The sequence below is a fragment of the Prionailurus viverrinus genome, chromosome B2, assembly GCF_022837055.1.
Source record: "Prionailurus viverrinus isolate Anna chromosome B2, UM_Priviv_1.0, whole genome shotgun sequence".
Classification (NCBI taxonomy): Eukaryota; Metazoa; Chordata; class Mammalia; order Carnivora; family Felidae; genus Prionailurus; species Prionailurus viverrinus.
In genome coordinates this window covers 96,218,463-96,235,958 of record NC_062565.1, presented here as the reverse complement: position 1 = coordinate 96,235,958, position 17,496 = coordinate 96,218,463, and the positions used below count along the sequence as shown (strand labels likewise).

At 36.6% G+C, this 17,496-nt stretch overlaps 1 protein-coding gene across 2 annotated transcripts in view; it reads left to right on the top strand.

Annotated features, from left to right (window-relative positions):
* ATG5 (autophagy related 5) overlaps positions 1–17,496 on the top strand; it is a 133,184-nt gene that overhangs the window by 891 nt on the left and 114,797 nt on the right. Inside the window, exon 2 of one of the 2 annotated variants that reach the window (XM_047859511.1) lies at positions 7,944–8,109. In XM_047859511.1, coding sequence (XP_047715467.1) covers positions 8,002–8,109 — 108 coding nt within the window. In that variant the 5' untranslated portion in view covers positions 7,944–8,001. Of the gene's footprint in view, positions 1–7,943; positions 8,110–17,496 lie in introns of those variants that run through there. The other variant, XM_047859512.1, reaches the window with a different exon arrangement.

Sequence of the window (17,496 nt, the reverse complement as noted above, 5' to 3'; positions counted from 1 at the left end):
CTTAAGCGACAGTCAGAACTCAAAGACTGTCAGACATCACTGAACTTCCAAGGCCTTCCAGAATCCGCTTGATAAATCTCAAAGAGTCTTTTGGACTGGGTACTTGGATTTGAACTTACTTGTTTGTGATTTGCATAGATGGATTTGTTGGCTGAATTTAGAATTTGAAAATAAAGATATTGGGCTGAAGGTAGTAATTGAGGGGAATTTTATTTTATTTTTAGAGTTTTATGCTAGATTTGAGCATGTGCCATGATCTTCAAAGGTATGCGGGTTAAAATTGGGGGAAAATGAGCAGAATGCTACTATCTGGCTCTGACTGTTTAGAATAATGTCCATACCTCAAGTGTAGGTTTGTTTTATTAATTTAACAACTACTGAGTGCCTCTTATGTGCCAGGCACTGAACAAAAAGTAAATAAAACAATAAACAGTGAATAAAATAATAAAAACTCTTGCCATCATGAAGTTCACTTTGAGCATGTGAGGGGAAAGACATTAATATAAAAATTAATTTAAAAATATGTCAGGTGGTGAAAGTGCTAGAGAGAAAAAATAAAGTCATGAAGGGGAACAAGGACTGTTGATGGCCTGCGTAGGAAATTGCAGTGATGGCTTTAGAAAAGATGGTATTTGAACAGACACCTAAAAGTGATAAAGAAGGGTTTCATGTGGATGTAGTGAAATGAGGCATGAGACCTACTGCAAAGTCCCAAACGAGCATACCAGCTAGTCTGGCTGGAACTGAGTGGGCAAAAAGGGAGAGGAGTAGATAATCAGGTCAGAATGGGTCCAGGTCATATACCACCTTGTAGGCCTTTGTAAGAACTTTAGTTTTTACTTTGGATGAGATGGTAGGGTTTGAGTAAAGGAGTAAATTGATCTGACTCATGTTTAGAGGGATCTTTCTGATTGCTGTGTTGTCTGCAGCAAGGGCAAAAGTAGGCCATTTATCCAGGTGAAAGGTTAAGGTACCATGAATCAGTGTGGTAATAGTGCCGATGGTGAGAAATGGCCAGATTCTGGATTTGTGTCTCGGCTAGGGCAGTAAGGTATGAGGAAGGGTCAAGGATGACTCCAAGATTTATGGCCTTAGCAACTAAAGAATAGTTACCACTTAGTGATTTGGGGAAGACCACAGAGTAACAAGGGAGCTGAGGAAGGAAGGTCTGAAATCATTTTCTGTTTGGACGTGCTAAATTTTCAAATGAAATGTCAATATTGTGTGGTATATATAAAACTAGAGTTCAGAAGAGAGGTCTGGGTTGAAGACATAAATGGGGGAGTTGTTATTGTAGAAATGATATTTAAAGCCATGGGAGATCTCCAAAGATGTAGTTCAAGGACTGAGTCCAGGTGCACTTCAACATTTGGAAGAAGTTGGAGAGATTTAGGAACTATTCCCCCATGGAATTGGGCTGTTCATTAAAACCCGTTGATAACCACTGATCCTTAGTAACAGAATAGAAGGAAATAGAAAGCCAGTTCATTAGTTGCAAGAGAGTGAGGAAGGAGATATGAAAATTAGAGGAGAGAGGGGATATGAAATGGTGCTCTAGGATGTGGGAGAATAATTGGACTAGAGAAATGTAGGAACGCTGGCCAGTACTCAGGGCCTACTTTTGAGGTTAGTGTTCATGAATTTAAAAGGAGACCAGCCAGCATAGATTATTTTTAGATGTTTTCAAATTTACTACTAATAGTTATTTGATATTTTAAGTAATTTCTAGGTGGTTGGGGATTTTGTCGGCAGAATAGCTCCAGGTAATAGGTTAGCCTTTCTTGGTTTGTAGTGTGAAAGAGACTAATAATTGTACATTGTACCTTTATCATATTGTGCTGTTTGCTAAATGTTGTTGGCTGGGCACCTGCTTTGTTCCAGGCTTTGAATTAGTTGCTGAGAATGCAGCAGTCAGGAAGTAGCCCCTGTCCTCCAGAGCTTACTTCTAGTAGACTGTGTGATGGGTTGTGATTTGTGTGCTTCCAAAACATTGCCTTCCAATTGGATGCATGGTGATGATAGTGTAGTGTATGTTTGAGAGGGGAAAATATTCTTGTAAAATAAGGAAGTTTGCTGAATTTATTTTCTCTCTCTTTATTTTGAGAGAGAGACACACACAGAATGGGCACGCATGTGGTGTGCGAGAGGGGAAGGGGCAGAAAGAGAGAGAGCGAGAGAGAGAGAATCTTAAGCAGGTTCCATGCCGATGCAGGGCTCAGTCCCACGAACCTCGAGATCATGACCTAAGCAGAAATCCAGAGTCAGACGCCCAACCAACTGAGCCACCCAGGCACCCCTGCAGTTTTCCGAATTTAAAGTGTGATTATACTGATTTGGAGAAGAGTTTAGCTGGAAAAGTTTCTTAAGTAGGTAGTATAACTTTTCAGTTTATGAATTTTCTGTATTTTCCAATCGTTTAATAAAAATTCCAGATTCTGCTATGTGCTAGTTATGCCAGTATTGAGGATTCAAAGTAAATATGACTCCATTTCTGCTGTTGGTGAACTCACAGTTCAATGTGGGGAGGGGCAAGAGGTGGATAAGATAAACATAACTGCAATGCACGGTTGTAACATGCTATTATAGAAGTAATTAGATGGGAGATTGCTTAGTGGAAAGCTTCTCGAAAAGCTGACGTTAAGCTGACTCTTAAAAGAGGATTGAGGGGGCGCCTGGGTGGCTCAGCTGGTTCAGCGTCGGACTTCGTCATGATCTCACAGTTAGTGAATTCGAGCCCCGAATCAGGCTCTGTGCTGACAGCTCGGAGCTTGGACCCTGCTTTGGATTCTGTGTCTCCCTCTCTCTCTACCCTTTGCCTGCTCAAACTCTGTCTTTCTCTCTCTCTCTCTCTCTCAAAAATAAACATTAAAAAAAAAATTAAAAAAAAAAGAGGGTTGAGAATTGACCAAAGAGGAGCAAAGGAGTTTAAACTGTCTGGACAAGGACGCATGAAGAAACCATGTATTAAATGCATATGCCATTTATTGAGTGGTTACCAGGTACTAAACAACCAACAGCCCTGTGAAATTAAAATTATCTTCAGTTTACAAATAGGTTCAAAGATGTCAGGTTTGTTATGCTAGGTCACACAGCTTATAGCTGGAAGTCTGGGTGTAAACCCATGTCAGTCTGATTTCAAACCCCTTAACTATTTATCTGTATTGCCTGCTGTCAGCATTTAAATCTTCCCTGTCTTTGTTCTTTATCCCTCAGCCAGTTTTTCATCACCTTCTATTCATTCTTCCTTGGAAAGACTTCTTATCTGTCTCTTTTCCATCTACTACTACGAGTCTAGGCCAGGCACTCATTATTATATGCCTTAGTGCTGAAATTCCTTTCTGCCTACCCTCTCTTGGACGTGGGATCTCCTTTTGTGTACTACTAGGTAATTGTTTTTATTTCACCATTATCAAACCATACAGGCTTTGTAGGTTGGATGAAATTGAGAACCCACAGTCTTCTGTTTGGTATGCTTCATGATCTAGTCTTATTTTACATTTACAGGTTTGACATTAAAGGTATAATAATTGCTTTTATTTCCCAGCACTTACTATGTGTCCAGTACCATGTCAAACACTTTGTAGATATTTCCCCCCCTAGAACAACCTGGTGAATTTTATAGATAAGGAAATGTGACTTGCCTAGGATCACAGGTGATACTAAAACATGTCTCAGTGTCAGCTCTTTCATTATCTACTACTCAAAGTTTCCTAAAAAATTGGTACACATATTGCTTTTATACATTTTCTGCCTCTGTTGATGTTCTTTTGCCCTACTTGTAATATTTGTCTTTATTCTATATTCTATCTATGGAATATTCTACCCGTTCCGTATATATTCATTCTTCTATATTCTATCCATTCTTCAAGTTCCATATCTTTTCAGTTCTCTGAACACTATAAGATATGTTAATATTTTTCTTCTCCCTTTCTACCTTCCTCCATTATGAAAGCTTTCATAAAATAGCACTTAATTATAACTGTGGGCATTTGGAATTGGAAGGCATGTTGACAACTGGTATGACATAAATGAAAGAATATGAGATTGGAAATCAGAGATAAAATTTTTTTTTAATGTTTTAATTATTTTTGAGAGAGCGAAAGTGGTGGGGGCGGGGGGCAGAGAGAGGGAGACAGAAGATCCAGATCAGGCTCTGCGCTTCTTCCCTATGTGAGGCTTGAACCCATGAACCACAAGATCGTGACCTGAGCTGAAGTTGGACGCTCAGCCAACTGAGCCACCCGGGCGCCCCAAAAATCTTTACTCTAAGCCTGTAAGTATTGTAGTAGAGGAAAAGTAAAAGTGCAGTGAGGAAAGAGAGGTTTTACCTGAGTTATTCATAAAGGGTTATTTTGAGTTGGGTCCTAAAGGATATTTCAGTCAGAAGATAAAGTAGGGAAGGCTACTTTAGGGTCAGGAACCACCAGCGTGAGGAAAGCCATGGAAAAGATGTGAAAGTGCGTGGTATGTTAGTAAATTAAGAGACGGTATCTTCTGGACAATGCCTGAGGTTTTAAAAAGTTGTTGTAATTGTTATTTTCACTACCATCATCATCTTATATGCTCTCAGCACCTGCCACAGAGCTGGGCATATCAAATGATCAAATATTTATTGACTCTGTATTGAGTGTTAATAGCAGTGTTCAATTCTGAGACATGCTCTTGTTTTGTAAATTATGATAGACACTTCGTAGTACTATATTAGAGGCATTATTCTAAGTGCTTTACGTTTATTAATTATCATATGTGTTTTATGGGGTAAGTGCTGTTATTCACATTTTACGGATGAGAAGACAGAGACACAGAGAAGTTGACTAACTTGAGGTCACAGAGTAAGTGATGAAGTGAATCTAGGCAATCCGACTCCATATTCTACATTTTGAATGTACTACTACCACATTGTAGTGCCTCTCAAGAGTTAAATTTTGATTTTCTGCCTCTATTTTAAAAAGGATGATTGAGGGAAACCTGGGTGGCTCAGTTGGTTAAGATTCTGACTTCAGCTCAAATCATGAACTTGTGGTTCATGAGTTCAAGTCCCGCATTGGGCTCTGTGCTGACAGCTTAGAGCCTGGAGCCTGCTTCAGATTCTGTGTCTCCCTCTCTCTCTCTGACCCTCCCCAAGTCTCTCTCTCACTCTCTCTCTCCAAAAGTAAATAAACATTAAAAAAAATTTGTTTGAATAAAAAGATGATTGAATATTCGCATCCTTTAGTTTTATCCATGTTATCAGCTAGTTTTTTGGCACATTTTTTAGTTAGGTATATTTGCATGCTTATATAATTCATTGTAGATGAATATTTATTAATATTGAAAGACTAACATTTTATGATTCTATAAATTTAGACCTATTCTGAGGCTGTTAGTTGACTTATTTGAAGTTTTCAGTAAATCTGTTTAGAAGTTTCTATGGTTTGGAAAATTTGTATTGATACCACATTATACTTCAGCTGCTTTGGCTCAGTTAGTTCTTCCCTTGAGGTCCTGCAAGGAATATATACATAAGAAGCGATGGTATATGGGAAATAAGATGCTGATTGATCTTTGACCAGTTTTGTACCTAAAATCTTACCTCAGAACTTTGGTGAAGTCTTCTGTTTCAGCCCAGTTTACCAAAATTCTGTGCAGTTGAATTTTAGGTACAGAACCAGTAAAAGATAAGCCCATGCTTCTATCACTGTTGGGCAGAATCTCCCAGAAACAAAGAGAAAAGAGGGACATTTGCCATTTCTTTCTGTTGCTCCTGACACATGAAGAAACAAAAGAACATGACATGGAAAGAAATAGCAGCATGGTCAATGGCAGAGTAGAGGGGAGAGGAGGAAGCCATACCTAAATGCATGATATTTGTGTTTATGGTGACCCCTGCCTGTTAATAAACAAGGTTCCAATGGTGTCTTGGAATCTGACAAATCAGATTATTACTCCTTGAGAGGACAGTGGCTGGAGAGAAGGGAAGTACTTGTAGAAATAGCCTTTCCTTAGGTGGCTGTACCCATTTTAATTTTTCATTTTCTTTTGAATTCTACTGTCCACCTGTTTTTTCTGAGGCAGAAAAATTATCCAGTGTGACAATATTGGTAGTGACTTTCAACTTTAACATTGTATTTAAATGTTTTTAAAATCTTTTAGGAAAGTAGCTCTTTGCCTCATTTTTTTTTTTTTTTTTTTTTGTAGGCAAGAGAGGAATTGAAGTTGTAGCTAATGGTTAATTGGGTGTATCATGGTTACAGAAACCACTGCTTATCACCTTGTATTAGATTCAACTTTCGATTTACTTATTTGCCATAACTTAGATCTCGTTATTTCCTGTCACCAGTAAATTTATTCACAAAGAATGAAGTATTAATATAGTCAGGAGGTAGTGAGATGTTTTCTGTTTTCAGTGAGCTAATTGTACGTGATTTGTAAACTTGGGAATTTTCTGCAGAGAAACTCAGTGTATTGTTTGAATTTGAAGCCTATCAGGGTAGAATTATATGAAGTGTGAATGCTTGTATCATTTGCTTAAAATGGTGACTTTTATGGATATATGTCAGTAAAAATGAAAACATTGTTATATGTTGGAAAGAGCACTAGACTCGTTCAATAACTGTGACCAGAGTTGTTCTCCTGGTTTCACTGTTACTTAGTGGTCTTGTAATGTTTATCCTGGTTTGACTGTTATTTAGTGCTCTTGTAATGTTGGACAGAGTTTTTCACCTCTTTCGTTTATTTACCTGTAGATAACATTGCATCCATTTGACCTCCAACGCACATTTAAGTATTAGTGATGCAAGATTCAGAACTCTACTTGAGGTTTTCTGTCTTTGACTAATAAATTATGGTAGTCTTGATGTACTTGGTGTTGGTCAGTGGATGAGAAAAGAGAGAAAAAGCTCCTTGAATAATTCAGTGTTAGTAATTGGTATTTGGCTAAATTAATATGGTTATTTTAAATGTCTCCAAAGGATATGCCAACCTACGAAAGATAGGATATATATAAATAAATATATGAATACAAGGATATTGAGTCTTATTACTCAGGTACCAACAGGATCGATTCTGCATTTACTCATATGGTATATTGTATTGCTACCTAGTTGTGGAATATTAGTGCTGGAAGATGCTTGGATATTACATAGGTCAAAAGCCATGTTCCTCTGTCATACCCAGACTATTTCAGTGTGTGGTTTTAGTGCTATATGTGTGGTATAGGGAATATTTTAAGTTCACAGTAGAAGCATTTACTACTCATTGGGGCAGAGGATTGTGAACTGGGTTTGCAGAGTGGGTAGGATTTGAACAGGTGAGAGATGAACATATTTGTCTGGGGGAATAGTAGAGAACAAGGTATTTAAGTTTCCAGTCTTGCTAGAGGGTTTGTAAAAAGAAATATAATGAGTAGGACTGGAAATATTGGTGGAATCAAACCATGGACACGATGAAATTTAGAATAGAAATAGGTCTATACAAACTTTTTTTTTTTTTTTTCAGGGTGAGAGAGATTTTTTTTTTCCCCAGGAAGAGTGAACTATCTGGACGGAGTAGGAGAAATTGAATACATTAGGTGGGGCAAGGATAATTGTGGGGATAATAGTTTAGAGTTGGACTATAAGAGACCATAAGATAGGGGAAGACTTCACTTTAGATGAGCAATAGACTCTCCTGGGACTTGAGAGAATGATACAAGTATAGCTTCACTTTGGCTGTGGTTCATTAGTTGCATAAGTTAGCATACATAATTTTGAACTGCTCACTTCTGTGATCCTTTTAAATAAATAATAGCTCTGCATTTAGAATTTGGTGTACTGATTTTGCATTCATTCTTAAGAATGCTGATCACACAAGTTTTTTGAAATGAAAAATGTTTATGGCATTCATTTTTTCCTAGAATCTTTGTTTTAGAGCAGGTTCATTTATCTTTGCAAGGATCTGACTAATGCTCTTCATTTTATTTTCAGGTTGGCTTTGGGTGAAAAAAGAATTTAGCCTATATGCACTGCTTTACCCACTGGAAGAATGACAGATGACAAAGATGTGCTTCGAGATGTATGGTTTGGGCGAATTCCAACTTGTTTCACCCTGTATCAGGATGAGATAACTGAACGGGAGGCAGAACCATATTATGTAAGTATGTTGATGGTAGAAAATGGGATATCTAACTTTGTCCATTTTTGTAAATAAACTCTAAGAACCTAAAGGCTGTTATCCAACATTTTATATACAATTAGTACTTATTATGGAAAAAAATGAGAAAACACAGATCAACAAAGGAAGGAAATAAAAAATTACCTCTAATCCTACTATCCAGAGGGAGGAAAAAAATTGCTGTTGATATGTTGCTGTGGGACCTTCCTGACATTCTTTTTTCATGAATACATATGTATATAATTTGTGATAATGGAATCGTAAGTTATGTGCTGTAGGAGTTATTTTGAAAATAATAGGTTCAGATTTGATTCTTCTGTATTTAAGTGGCTCCAAGCAACTATCAAATTCTTTTTTATAGCTCAATGAATATATAACATGTGTGTTTTCATCTGTTGATAAGCTAATATGTATTACATAAAACATATTATTTAATAACAGATTACTGTATGTAGACTTGTAGGTTTGAATTAGTGTCATTATCTGTTCTAAAAAAACAGTATCAAGTGTCTTCTGATTTTGGCCTGCTTTTTTTCCTTCTCTAAGCACATGTATAATCCAAACATATGCATCTGTCAGTCAGAGATAATAATACTTTGCCTTTTTACAGAGTATTCAGGCCCTAAACAGCAAAGACGTTCTCAGTTGTCATTATTTTCGTTTTGTCACAGATAGACAGAATATTGTGTACCTAGGGGGATCTGGAAAAGTGGAAATGTATTTGTGGTGTTGGAATTTCTTGTTTCACATGAGTAAAGCTTGCCCTTTGCTTTGTTTCTTGTGTGTGTGAGAGGTGGCACTGCTCCATAGCCTGCTCTAGCCATGGGAAGTCAGGCTGGTGGAGGAAGCCACTTAAGGAGCCAACTCCTTCACTATTTGGGTACAGGAGCGGTGCCATTTGCCTTTGTGTCTCCTCAGCATCTGGCATAGGTCATGCAAGTGGTGGTCACTCAGTGCGTGAAAACCTCATGCATTCATGTTGGGATTTTGTTTTATATTTCTGTGGGTTTTCTCACTGAATATAATTTCAGAGAAATCAGGCAGCTTTTTGTTACTAGTACGCAGCTTATCGTAACTGAATATATGCATTTAAGTCATTTTAACTTTGGAAATCTTAACAGTTTTCTTTTCTGCCTTTAGAAGAACTTCCATAGTAAAAAAACAAAATGTGGTCACAGTTTATTTTTGGAAGAATTTCACTTGTTAGATGTATTTTTTTTTTTTTTTGGCTTCTTCTGTGATATGGGTTACGATATCACTTATGTTTTATTTCCAAATTAGTTTCTGTTATTTTAATTCAAGCTCTTCACCTTAGGTAGCTTTCTAATAGTATCTAAACAAAGGGGTGTGTGTGTCTCATTGGTCAAAGTGGCAAAAATGAGAAATGTAATTTCAGTCTGTTTACTTTGAAATCAGAATATGATGGTTGACAGCATTCTGCAGTTAAAATCTAAAGACTACAGTGTTTCTCCTTCTTTGTATATGAATCTGTTAAAGATGAAAAGATTGTTGTGAGAGTAGAGTGTAAGTTGTTTTCCAACAGTTTCTAATTGAATTGAAAATGGCAGCAAGTATTGGGGATATCTGTAGAAGGAAGAAAATTGTTTTGTTTAATTGATAATTGTTTTTTTTAATGTATTTTGCCCTAATTTTTCACCCAAAAGAAACTCATATGGTAATTATGATTATGTTTTTGAAAAGTGTTGGTTGACAGGCATATATACATTTTAAACAAAAACTACAGTTGAAAATCATGTAGCATAATCTAGATTTTGCTCTTTAAATACATACATACTTAAGCATAAGTTAATACATATGGGAAGAAAATATACAAAAACATGGTTAGTCTTAGAATTAAGGTGAGTAATGGTTAGTCTTAGAATTATAGGTGAGAATGGCAGTGACAGTATGGTTTTAGTTCACATGTGTTGTGGTTGTAAATTAAGCTTGAATATTTTTAATGGCTTTGGTTTATAATAATGATAATATTTTAAAGATCCTGGATAAAATGAGGTAAAAATACATAGCCTGAGGGCCAGTATGCCTCTTTCCTAGACATTCTCAAAACTCAGGTGAGGTGATATAACAGGATTGTTAGCATGGCCTGAAAAGTCCACTCATGTTGAAGTGGATGTGTGATAAGGATAGGTGAATGGGAATATACTTTGTTTTGTTTTGTTTTGTTTTATTATTTTTTTAAAGATTTTATTTTTAAGTAATCCCTATACCCAATGTAGGTCTTGAACTACAACCCTGAGATCAAGAGTCGCATGCTCCATGGACTGAGCCAGCCAGGCATCCCTACACTTTTCTTTTTATAACATTCATTCCTTATTTCTTAGAAACTAGATTTTAAATTATCTATTTCTACCACATTTATAAACTAAATTATTATTTAAAGAGTCTTTGCCATTGGAAAAGAATATTAATGTTAAATATATTCCTGTTTATTTCTGCATTTTGATTTATTACCTCTGCATAAATCTCCTTTCAGCCTACATCCCATATCTATGTCAGAGAATTATATATTTTGCAGGGAATATAAGGAAGGAAATTTGTTGGAAACTAGGCAGTCTTTCATTCTGTTGTTGCTGTTGTATTCATTTAAACTGTTGCTTTTCATTTAGATTATCTAATATGAAAACATAATACTAATTTGCATTCATATTTTGTGACTTGTTACAAAAATCATGCAATTAGGCATATGGTCATAAATCTGAGTGGACTGTAAACATTACAGAGCAGTCCTTTTATGTTTCCTTAGTAAGCTTTCTCTATTCTTCTCCTCTATTTCTCTGAGGCCTGACCTTATTTTTCACTCTGAAGAGGTGACCTCACTTCTTGATTTCTTAACCTTCTGTCACCAAGTCTCCTAAACATATCTGCATTCACACATACTGACTTCTTCTTGTTTTAATGGAAGAGGTGTTCTTCCTCCTAGGCAAGCCCTATCCTTCTATCTGCTCTGGATCCCATCTGTAGTCTTCTCAGGAAGCCTGATATTCTGATATTCTCCTACCTCTACCCCTGCCTTCTCCCTTTATTTTACTTTCAACTTCTACCTACTAGCTCCTTTTTTTGCAGCATTTATATTATGTTAAGTCCTTCCTATCCTGAAACCACCTTCTGTTGACCCCATCTCTCTTTCAACCTTTTGCTTTCCCTTCACAGCCAGACTTAGGAAAAAGGTGGTCTGTACTCATTGTCTCCTTCCCACCTTCCACTTATCCTACTGTAATCACATTTTCGCACTACTCCAACAGAATTGTTCTTGATAAAGTCACTGATGCCATCTTTTTTGTCAAACCTAGAGTCTGTTTTTGAATTTTCATTTGCTTGATCTCTCAGTGGTGTTTGCTATTGATTTGGATGTTTTCTCCACTTTGTGACATTATTCTCTCTTGCTGTGCAGTGCCTCATAATCCTGGTTTTGCTTCTACTATTCTGGTTTTTTGTTTTTGTTTTTGTTTTTGTTTTTGTTTTTGGTCTCCTTTGCCAGATCTCTCTCCTTTGCTTCTTCCTTAGTGTTGGCATTCCTTGGAACTTTGCTTTTTTTTCCCCCTCCACTTCACTCTTTCCCCCCTGGAGCCACCATTTTAATCTCTTGTCGAGCATTTTCATCTTGACAACTCCCAAGATTTTTCTCCTGAGTTCTGTTCCTATATGTCTGTCTGCTGTATATCCTCACTGAGATGTCTTGAAGACACTCAAACTTCGTGTGTTTGAAACTGGACTCATCATCATTTCTTCCAGATAGCCTGGTCATCTGCTGTACTCCCTTCCTATTTGTGCAAGTAGATCTGTCACCCAGCTAATTAATTATTCTCACCAGTAATTAAGAAAGGACTCATCCTTTGTTGCTTCATTCTCTCATATCCCTGACATTCAGTTAGTAACTTAATCCATCTGATTTTACATCTCAAATATCTCTGAAATGTAGCCAGCTTCTTCCATACCCATTGCAACAGCCTAGTTAGGACTACAATTTATTTTTTTTCTTTTCTTTTTTAAGTTTATTTAAATTCCAGTTAGTTAACATATAGTATAATATTAGCTTCAGTAGTAGAATTTTGTGATTCATCACTTAACATACTACACCCAGTACTCATCACAAGTGCCCTCCTTAATCCCCATCACCCAGTTAACCCATCCCCCCTATCCACTCTCCCTCCAGCAACCCTCAGTTTGTTCTCTACAGTTAAGAGTCTGTTTTATGATTTGCCTCTCTTTTTTCCCCTCATGTTCATCTGTTTCATTTCTTAAATTCCACATAATGAGTGAAATCATATGCTATTTGTCTTTTTCTAATGGACTTATTTCGCTTAGCATAATACATTCAAGCTCAATCCACGTTGTTGCAGATGGCTAGTTTCATTCTTTGTTGTGGCCGAGTAATAGTCCATTGTGTATGTATACCACATCTTTTTTATCTAGTCATCAGTTGATGGACATTTGGGTCCTTTACATACTTTGCTATTGTTGATAGCGCTGCTGTAGATATCAGGGTGCATGTGTCCCTTCGAATCAGTATTTTTTGTAACTTTTGGGTAAATTACCTGGTAGTGCAATTGCTGGGTTGCAGGGTAGTTCTATTTTTAACTTTTTGAGGATCCTCCATACTGTTTTCCAGAGTGGCTGTACCAGTTTGCATTTCCACCAACAGTGTAAGTATATTCTCCTTTTTCTGCATTCTTGCCAACACTTGTTGTTTCCTGTGTTGTTAATTTTACCTATTCTGACAGATGTGAGGTGATCTCTTATTGTAGTTTTGATTTGTATTTCCCTGATGATGTGATGTTGAGCATCTTTTCATATGTCTGTTGGCCATCTGGATGTCTTCTTTGAAAAAATGTCTATTCATGTTTTCTGTACATTTTTTAAGTAGGTTATTTGTATTTTGGGTATTGAGTTTGATGAGTTCGTTATAGATTTTGGATACTAACCCTTTATCAGTTACGTCATTTGCAAATATCTTTTCGCATTCCAAAGGTTGCCTCTTAGTCTTGTTGTTTCCTTCACTGTACGGAAGCTTTTTATTTTGATGAATGAAGTCCCAAAAGTTTATTTTTGCTTTTGTTTCCCTTACCTCAGGAGACGTATCTAGTAAGAATTTGCTATGGCTGACATCAGAGAGGTTGCTGCCTATGTTCTCTAGGATTTTGATGGTTTCTTGTCTCACGTTGAGGTCTTTCATTCATTTTGATAATGAGTTTTTAAAAAATGTTTATTTATTTATTTTTGAGAGAGAGAGTGCACAAGCGGGGGGGGGGGGGGCAGAGAGAGAGGGAGACACAGAATCCGAAGCAAGGCTCCAGGCTCTGAGCTGTCAGTGCAGAGCCCAACGCGGGGCTCAAACTCAAGAACCATGAATTCATGACCCAAGCCGAAGTTGGACGCTTAACCTTAGACTGAGCCACCCAGGTGCCCCTTTCATTCATTTTGAATTTATTTTCATGTGTGGTGTAAGAAAGTGGTCCAGTTTCATCCTTCTGCATGTCACTACCCAGTTTTCTCCGCACCATTTGGTGAAGAGACAGTCTTTTTTTCCCATTGTATATTCTTTCCTGCTTCTAAAAGATTAGTTGACCCTATAGTTGTGGGTCCGTTTCTGGGTTTTCTGTTATGTTCCACTGATCTGTATGTCTGTTTTGGTGCCAATGCTGTACCGTCTTGATCACTATTGCTTTGTAATGTAAGTTGAAGTCTGGAATCATGATGCCTCTGGCTTTTATTTTCTTTTTCAAGATTGCTTTGGCTATTCTAGGTCTTTTGTGGTTCCATATAAATTTTAGGATTGTTCTAGCTCTGTGAAAAATGTGGCGGTATTTTGATAGGGATTGCATTAAATGTGTAGATTGCTTTGGGTAGTATAGACATTTTAACAGTGTTCTTCCATTCCATGAGCTTGGGATGCTTTTCCATTTCTTTGTGTCTTCAATTTCTTTCACAAGTGTTCTATAGTTTTCACAGTACAGATCTTTTACCTCTTTGGTTAGATTTATTCCTAGGTGTCTTGTGGTTTTTGATGCAGTTGCAAATGGGATCGATTCCTTGATTTCTCTTTCTGCTGCTTCATTATTGGTGTATAGAAAAGCCACAGATTTCTGTACGTTGATTTTATATACTGCGACTTTACTGAATTCGTGTATCAGTTCTAGCAATTTTTTGGTGGAGTCTTTCAGGTTTTTACATAGAGTATCATGTTGTCTGCAAATAGTGAAAGTTTGATTTCCTCCTTAATGGTTTGGATGCCTTTTATTTGTTTTTGTTTTCTGATTGCTGAGGCTAAGACTTCAAGGACTGTGTTAAATAACAATTGTGAGAGTGGACATCCCTATCTAGTTCCTGACCGTAGAGGAAAAGCTCTCACTTTTTCTCCATTGAGGATGATTAGCTGTGGGTTTTTCATATATGGCCTTTATGATGTTGAGATATATTTCCTGTATCTCTACTTTGTTGAGGATTTTTATTAAGAATGGTTGCTGTCCTTTGTCAGATGCTTTTTCTGCATCTAAGGAGAAGATCGTGTGGTTCTTACCCTTTCTTTTATTAATGTGGTGTATCACGATTGATTTGCGAATATCGAACCACCCTTGCAGCCCAGGAATAAATCCCATTCGATTATGGTGAGTGATTCTTTTAATGTACTGTTGGATTCGATTTGTTGAGAACAGACCACCATTTAAAAACTGATGGGATTTGATAATACTAATTTCCCTGTTTCATTCTTGCCCTCTTTCCATTTTTCAGTTTTTAGTTGGCATAAAACCTTTAGTAGCCTTTCCTCATCTTAAGATCCTTCCTGTAGTTTATCTGGTCCCTTCCTTATTCACTACTCTGCTGTCTCAACCCTCTCTATTCCTGTCATATTCAACTTCTTACGGTTCCTCCAGCGTGCCAATCTTTGTCTTCTCATATTCACTTTATGGCTTCTTGTATTTCCTCTGTCTGGAATAAGCAGCAGTATCTCCACTCCTACTCACAGCCAAACATTCACAGCACTCATGTTTGGTTCACTCCTGTTTACCTTCTGGCTGTTGCCTAAACATAGTTTCCTGTCATGGCTTTCCATAAGCCCCTAGATGAGGTTAAATTCCTTTGCTACTTTGTCTTGTAGCACTCTTTCCTTCCTCCTTGCATTCATCACATTTGTAATTTTGTTTTTGCTGACCATCTATCTAGCCTGTTAGTGCTGTGGGAGGAACTCTTGTCTCATTCAGTGCTCTGTCTTCATTGTCTGGTGTGATGCCTCATGCATTGAAATGGAACAGAATTCTAGTATATTTTAATTCTACTTTTGTTCTAGGTAAATAAGCCTCTAATTTTATAATTGAAAATTGTTGGACAAAATAGGATTTGGCACAAATAAATAATATTGCAGCTACCTTTTTCAGAAACATAAGTAATCTGTACAGCTATTCCTGTATTCCTTGCAAGCTGTATAGAAAAAAAATGAATCACTTGTGTAATACTCACTGAGTACTTGATAGTGCTACATGAGGAATAAGAGAATGATGGATTGATGCCATGTAGCTGACAGTTTCCCTAGAGAGGGATAATCCTTTTCATATTAAAAGAAGTTAACCTCAAAGACATTAATTAAAGTGAAATAAGCCAGACGCAAAAGGACAAATATTTTATGGTTCCACTTAGGCAAGGTACCTAGAATAGTCCAATTCAAAGAAACAAGTTAGGAAAGTGACAAGGGCCCGGGGAAGAGAAGAATAAGGGGAGTTACTGTTTCATTGGTACAGAATTTGAGTTTGGGCTGATGAAAAATTCTTAAGATGGAGAGTGGTGATGGTTGCACAACAGTGTGAATGTATTTAATGCCAATGAACTATACACTGAAAAATGGCTTAAATGGCAAATTTTATGCAAGATATATTTTACCACAATTAAAAAAAAAGTAAACCAATGAAATACACCTAAGAAAATCAGTGAATGGTACAATCTGGATATAGAAGACAGGATTATGTTGTTTTACTGGTTTTTTTTTTCATTTTTTTAAATGTTTATTTTTGAAAAAGAGAGAGAGAGACACAGAGAGCGAGTACAGGAGGGGGAAAGAGAGAGGGAGACAGAGAACCTGAAGCAGGCTTCAGGTTTTGAGCTGTCAGCACACAGCCCAACACAGGGCTCGAACCCGTAAACAGTGAGATCACGACCCGGGCCGAAGTTGGACGCTTAACCAACTAGTCACCCAGGCGCCCCTTTATTTTTACTTACTTAAATATTTACCAGATAAGTTGTATCTATACTTACTCTAATATAGCCATTCTCAAATCTTAGTGTCATTTTTTAGTGCAGCTGTAGATATTTATATTAGTTACAGATTACTCCCACAGACCAATTTAGAAAAGAAGATTCCAAGTACATTTTGGTATAGATTCTGTCTGAAGAATGGGAATTCTTTATTAATTATCATTTTGGCTTTTTGTTACTTAACCTTTGGGATGCGTGTTTCATTCAGCAAATATATATAGTGTGCCTGTTGTATAAAGCAGGCACTATTTTGGGCATTTGGAATGTAGCAGTGGACAGAACAAAAATCCCTGTATTATTGGAGCTTACATTCTAATACTCGGCATTCCTTATGTAAAGAAGTTTTCATTTCATGAAAATCATTTGTGAATTTTTCAGTAACTTTGAACCCTAGGCATGTGGTACGACACCCCAAAATCAGGAGATGATATCCGTGCTCATTAGTCCTGATGTGTTTTCTTTTCTTATAATATCCATAGGTTAATATTCTCTACAGAATAGATTATTATTTAATTACAACAGACATTTTAAATTAAAAGTTTTGGATTTATTAGTATAAAGCTTATTAGACTAATAGATTACAGTTGATTCTTACACAAGTTTGAACTGTGTGGGTCCACTTATATGCTGATCTGTTTTACAGTTCAGTGTTGTAAATGTATTTTCTTTTCCTTATGATTTTAGTAACATTTTCTTAGCTTTCTTTATTTATTATAAGACTATATAATACATATAACATACAAAATATCTTGTTATTTGACTGTTTATGTTATTGGTAAGGCTTCCAGTCAAGAGACTATTAGTAGTTTAAGTTTTTGAGGAGACAAAAGTTATACATGGATTTTGAACCATGTGGGGGTTGACACCCCTAACTCCCACGTTGTTCAAGGGTCAATTCTGTACTTATTTATTTAAAAAAAATGGCTAATTTATTATGCTATTTTAATTTCTTAGAGATGCCCACACTACATTTGTATTTGATTCTGTGATTTCTGATTTTAATGAATCTTTTCTTTGCCATTTCTTTAATGGAACATGATTCTGCAAGTTGTTTAAACTGCATATAAAATAGAGTTGATAATTTCCTGTAAAACAACTAGT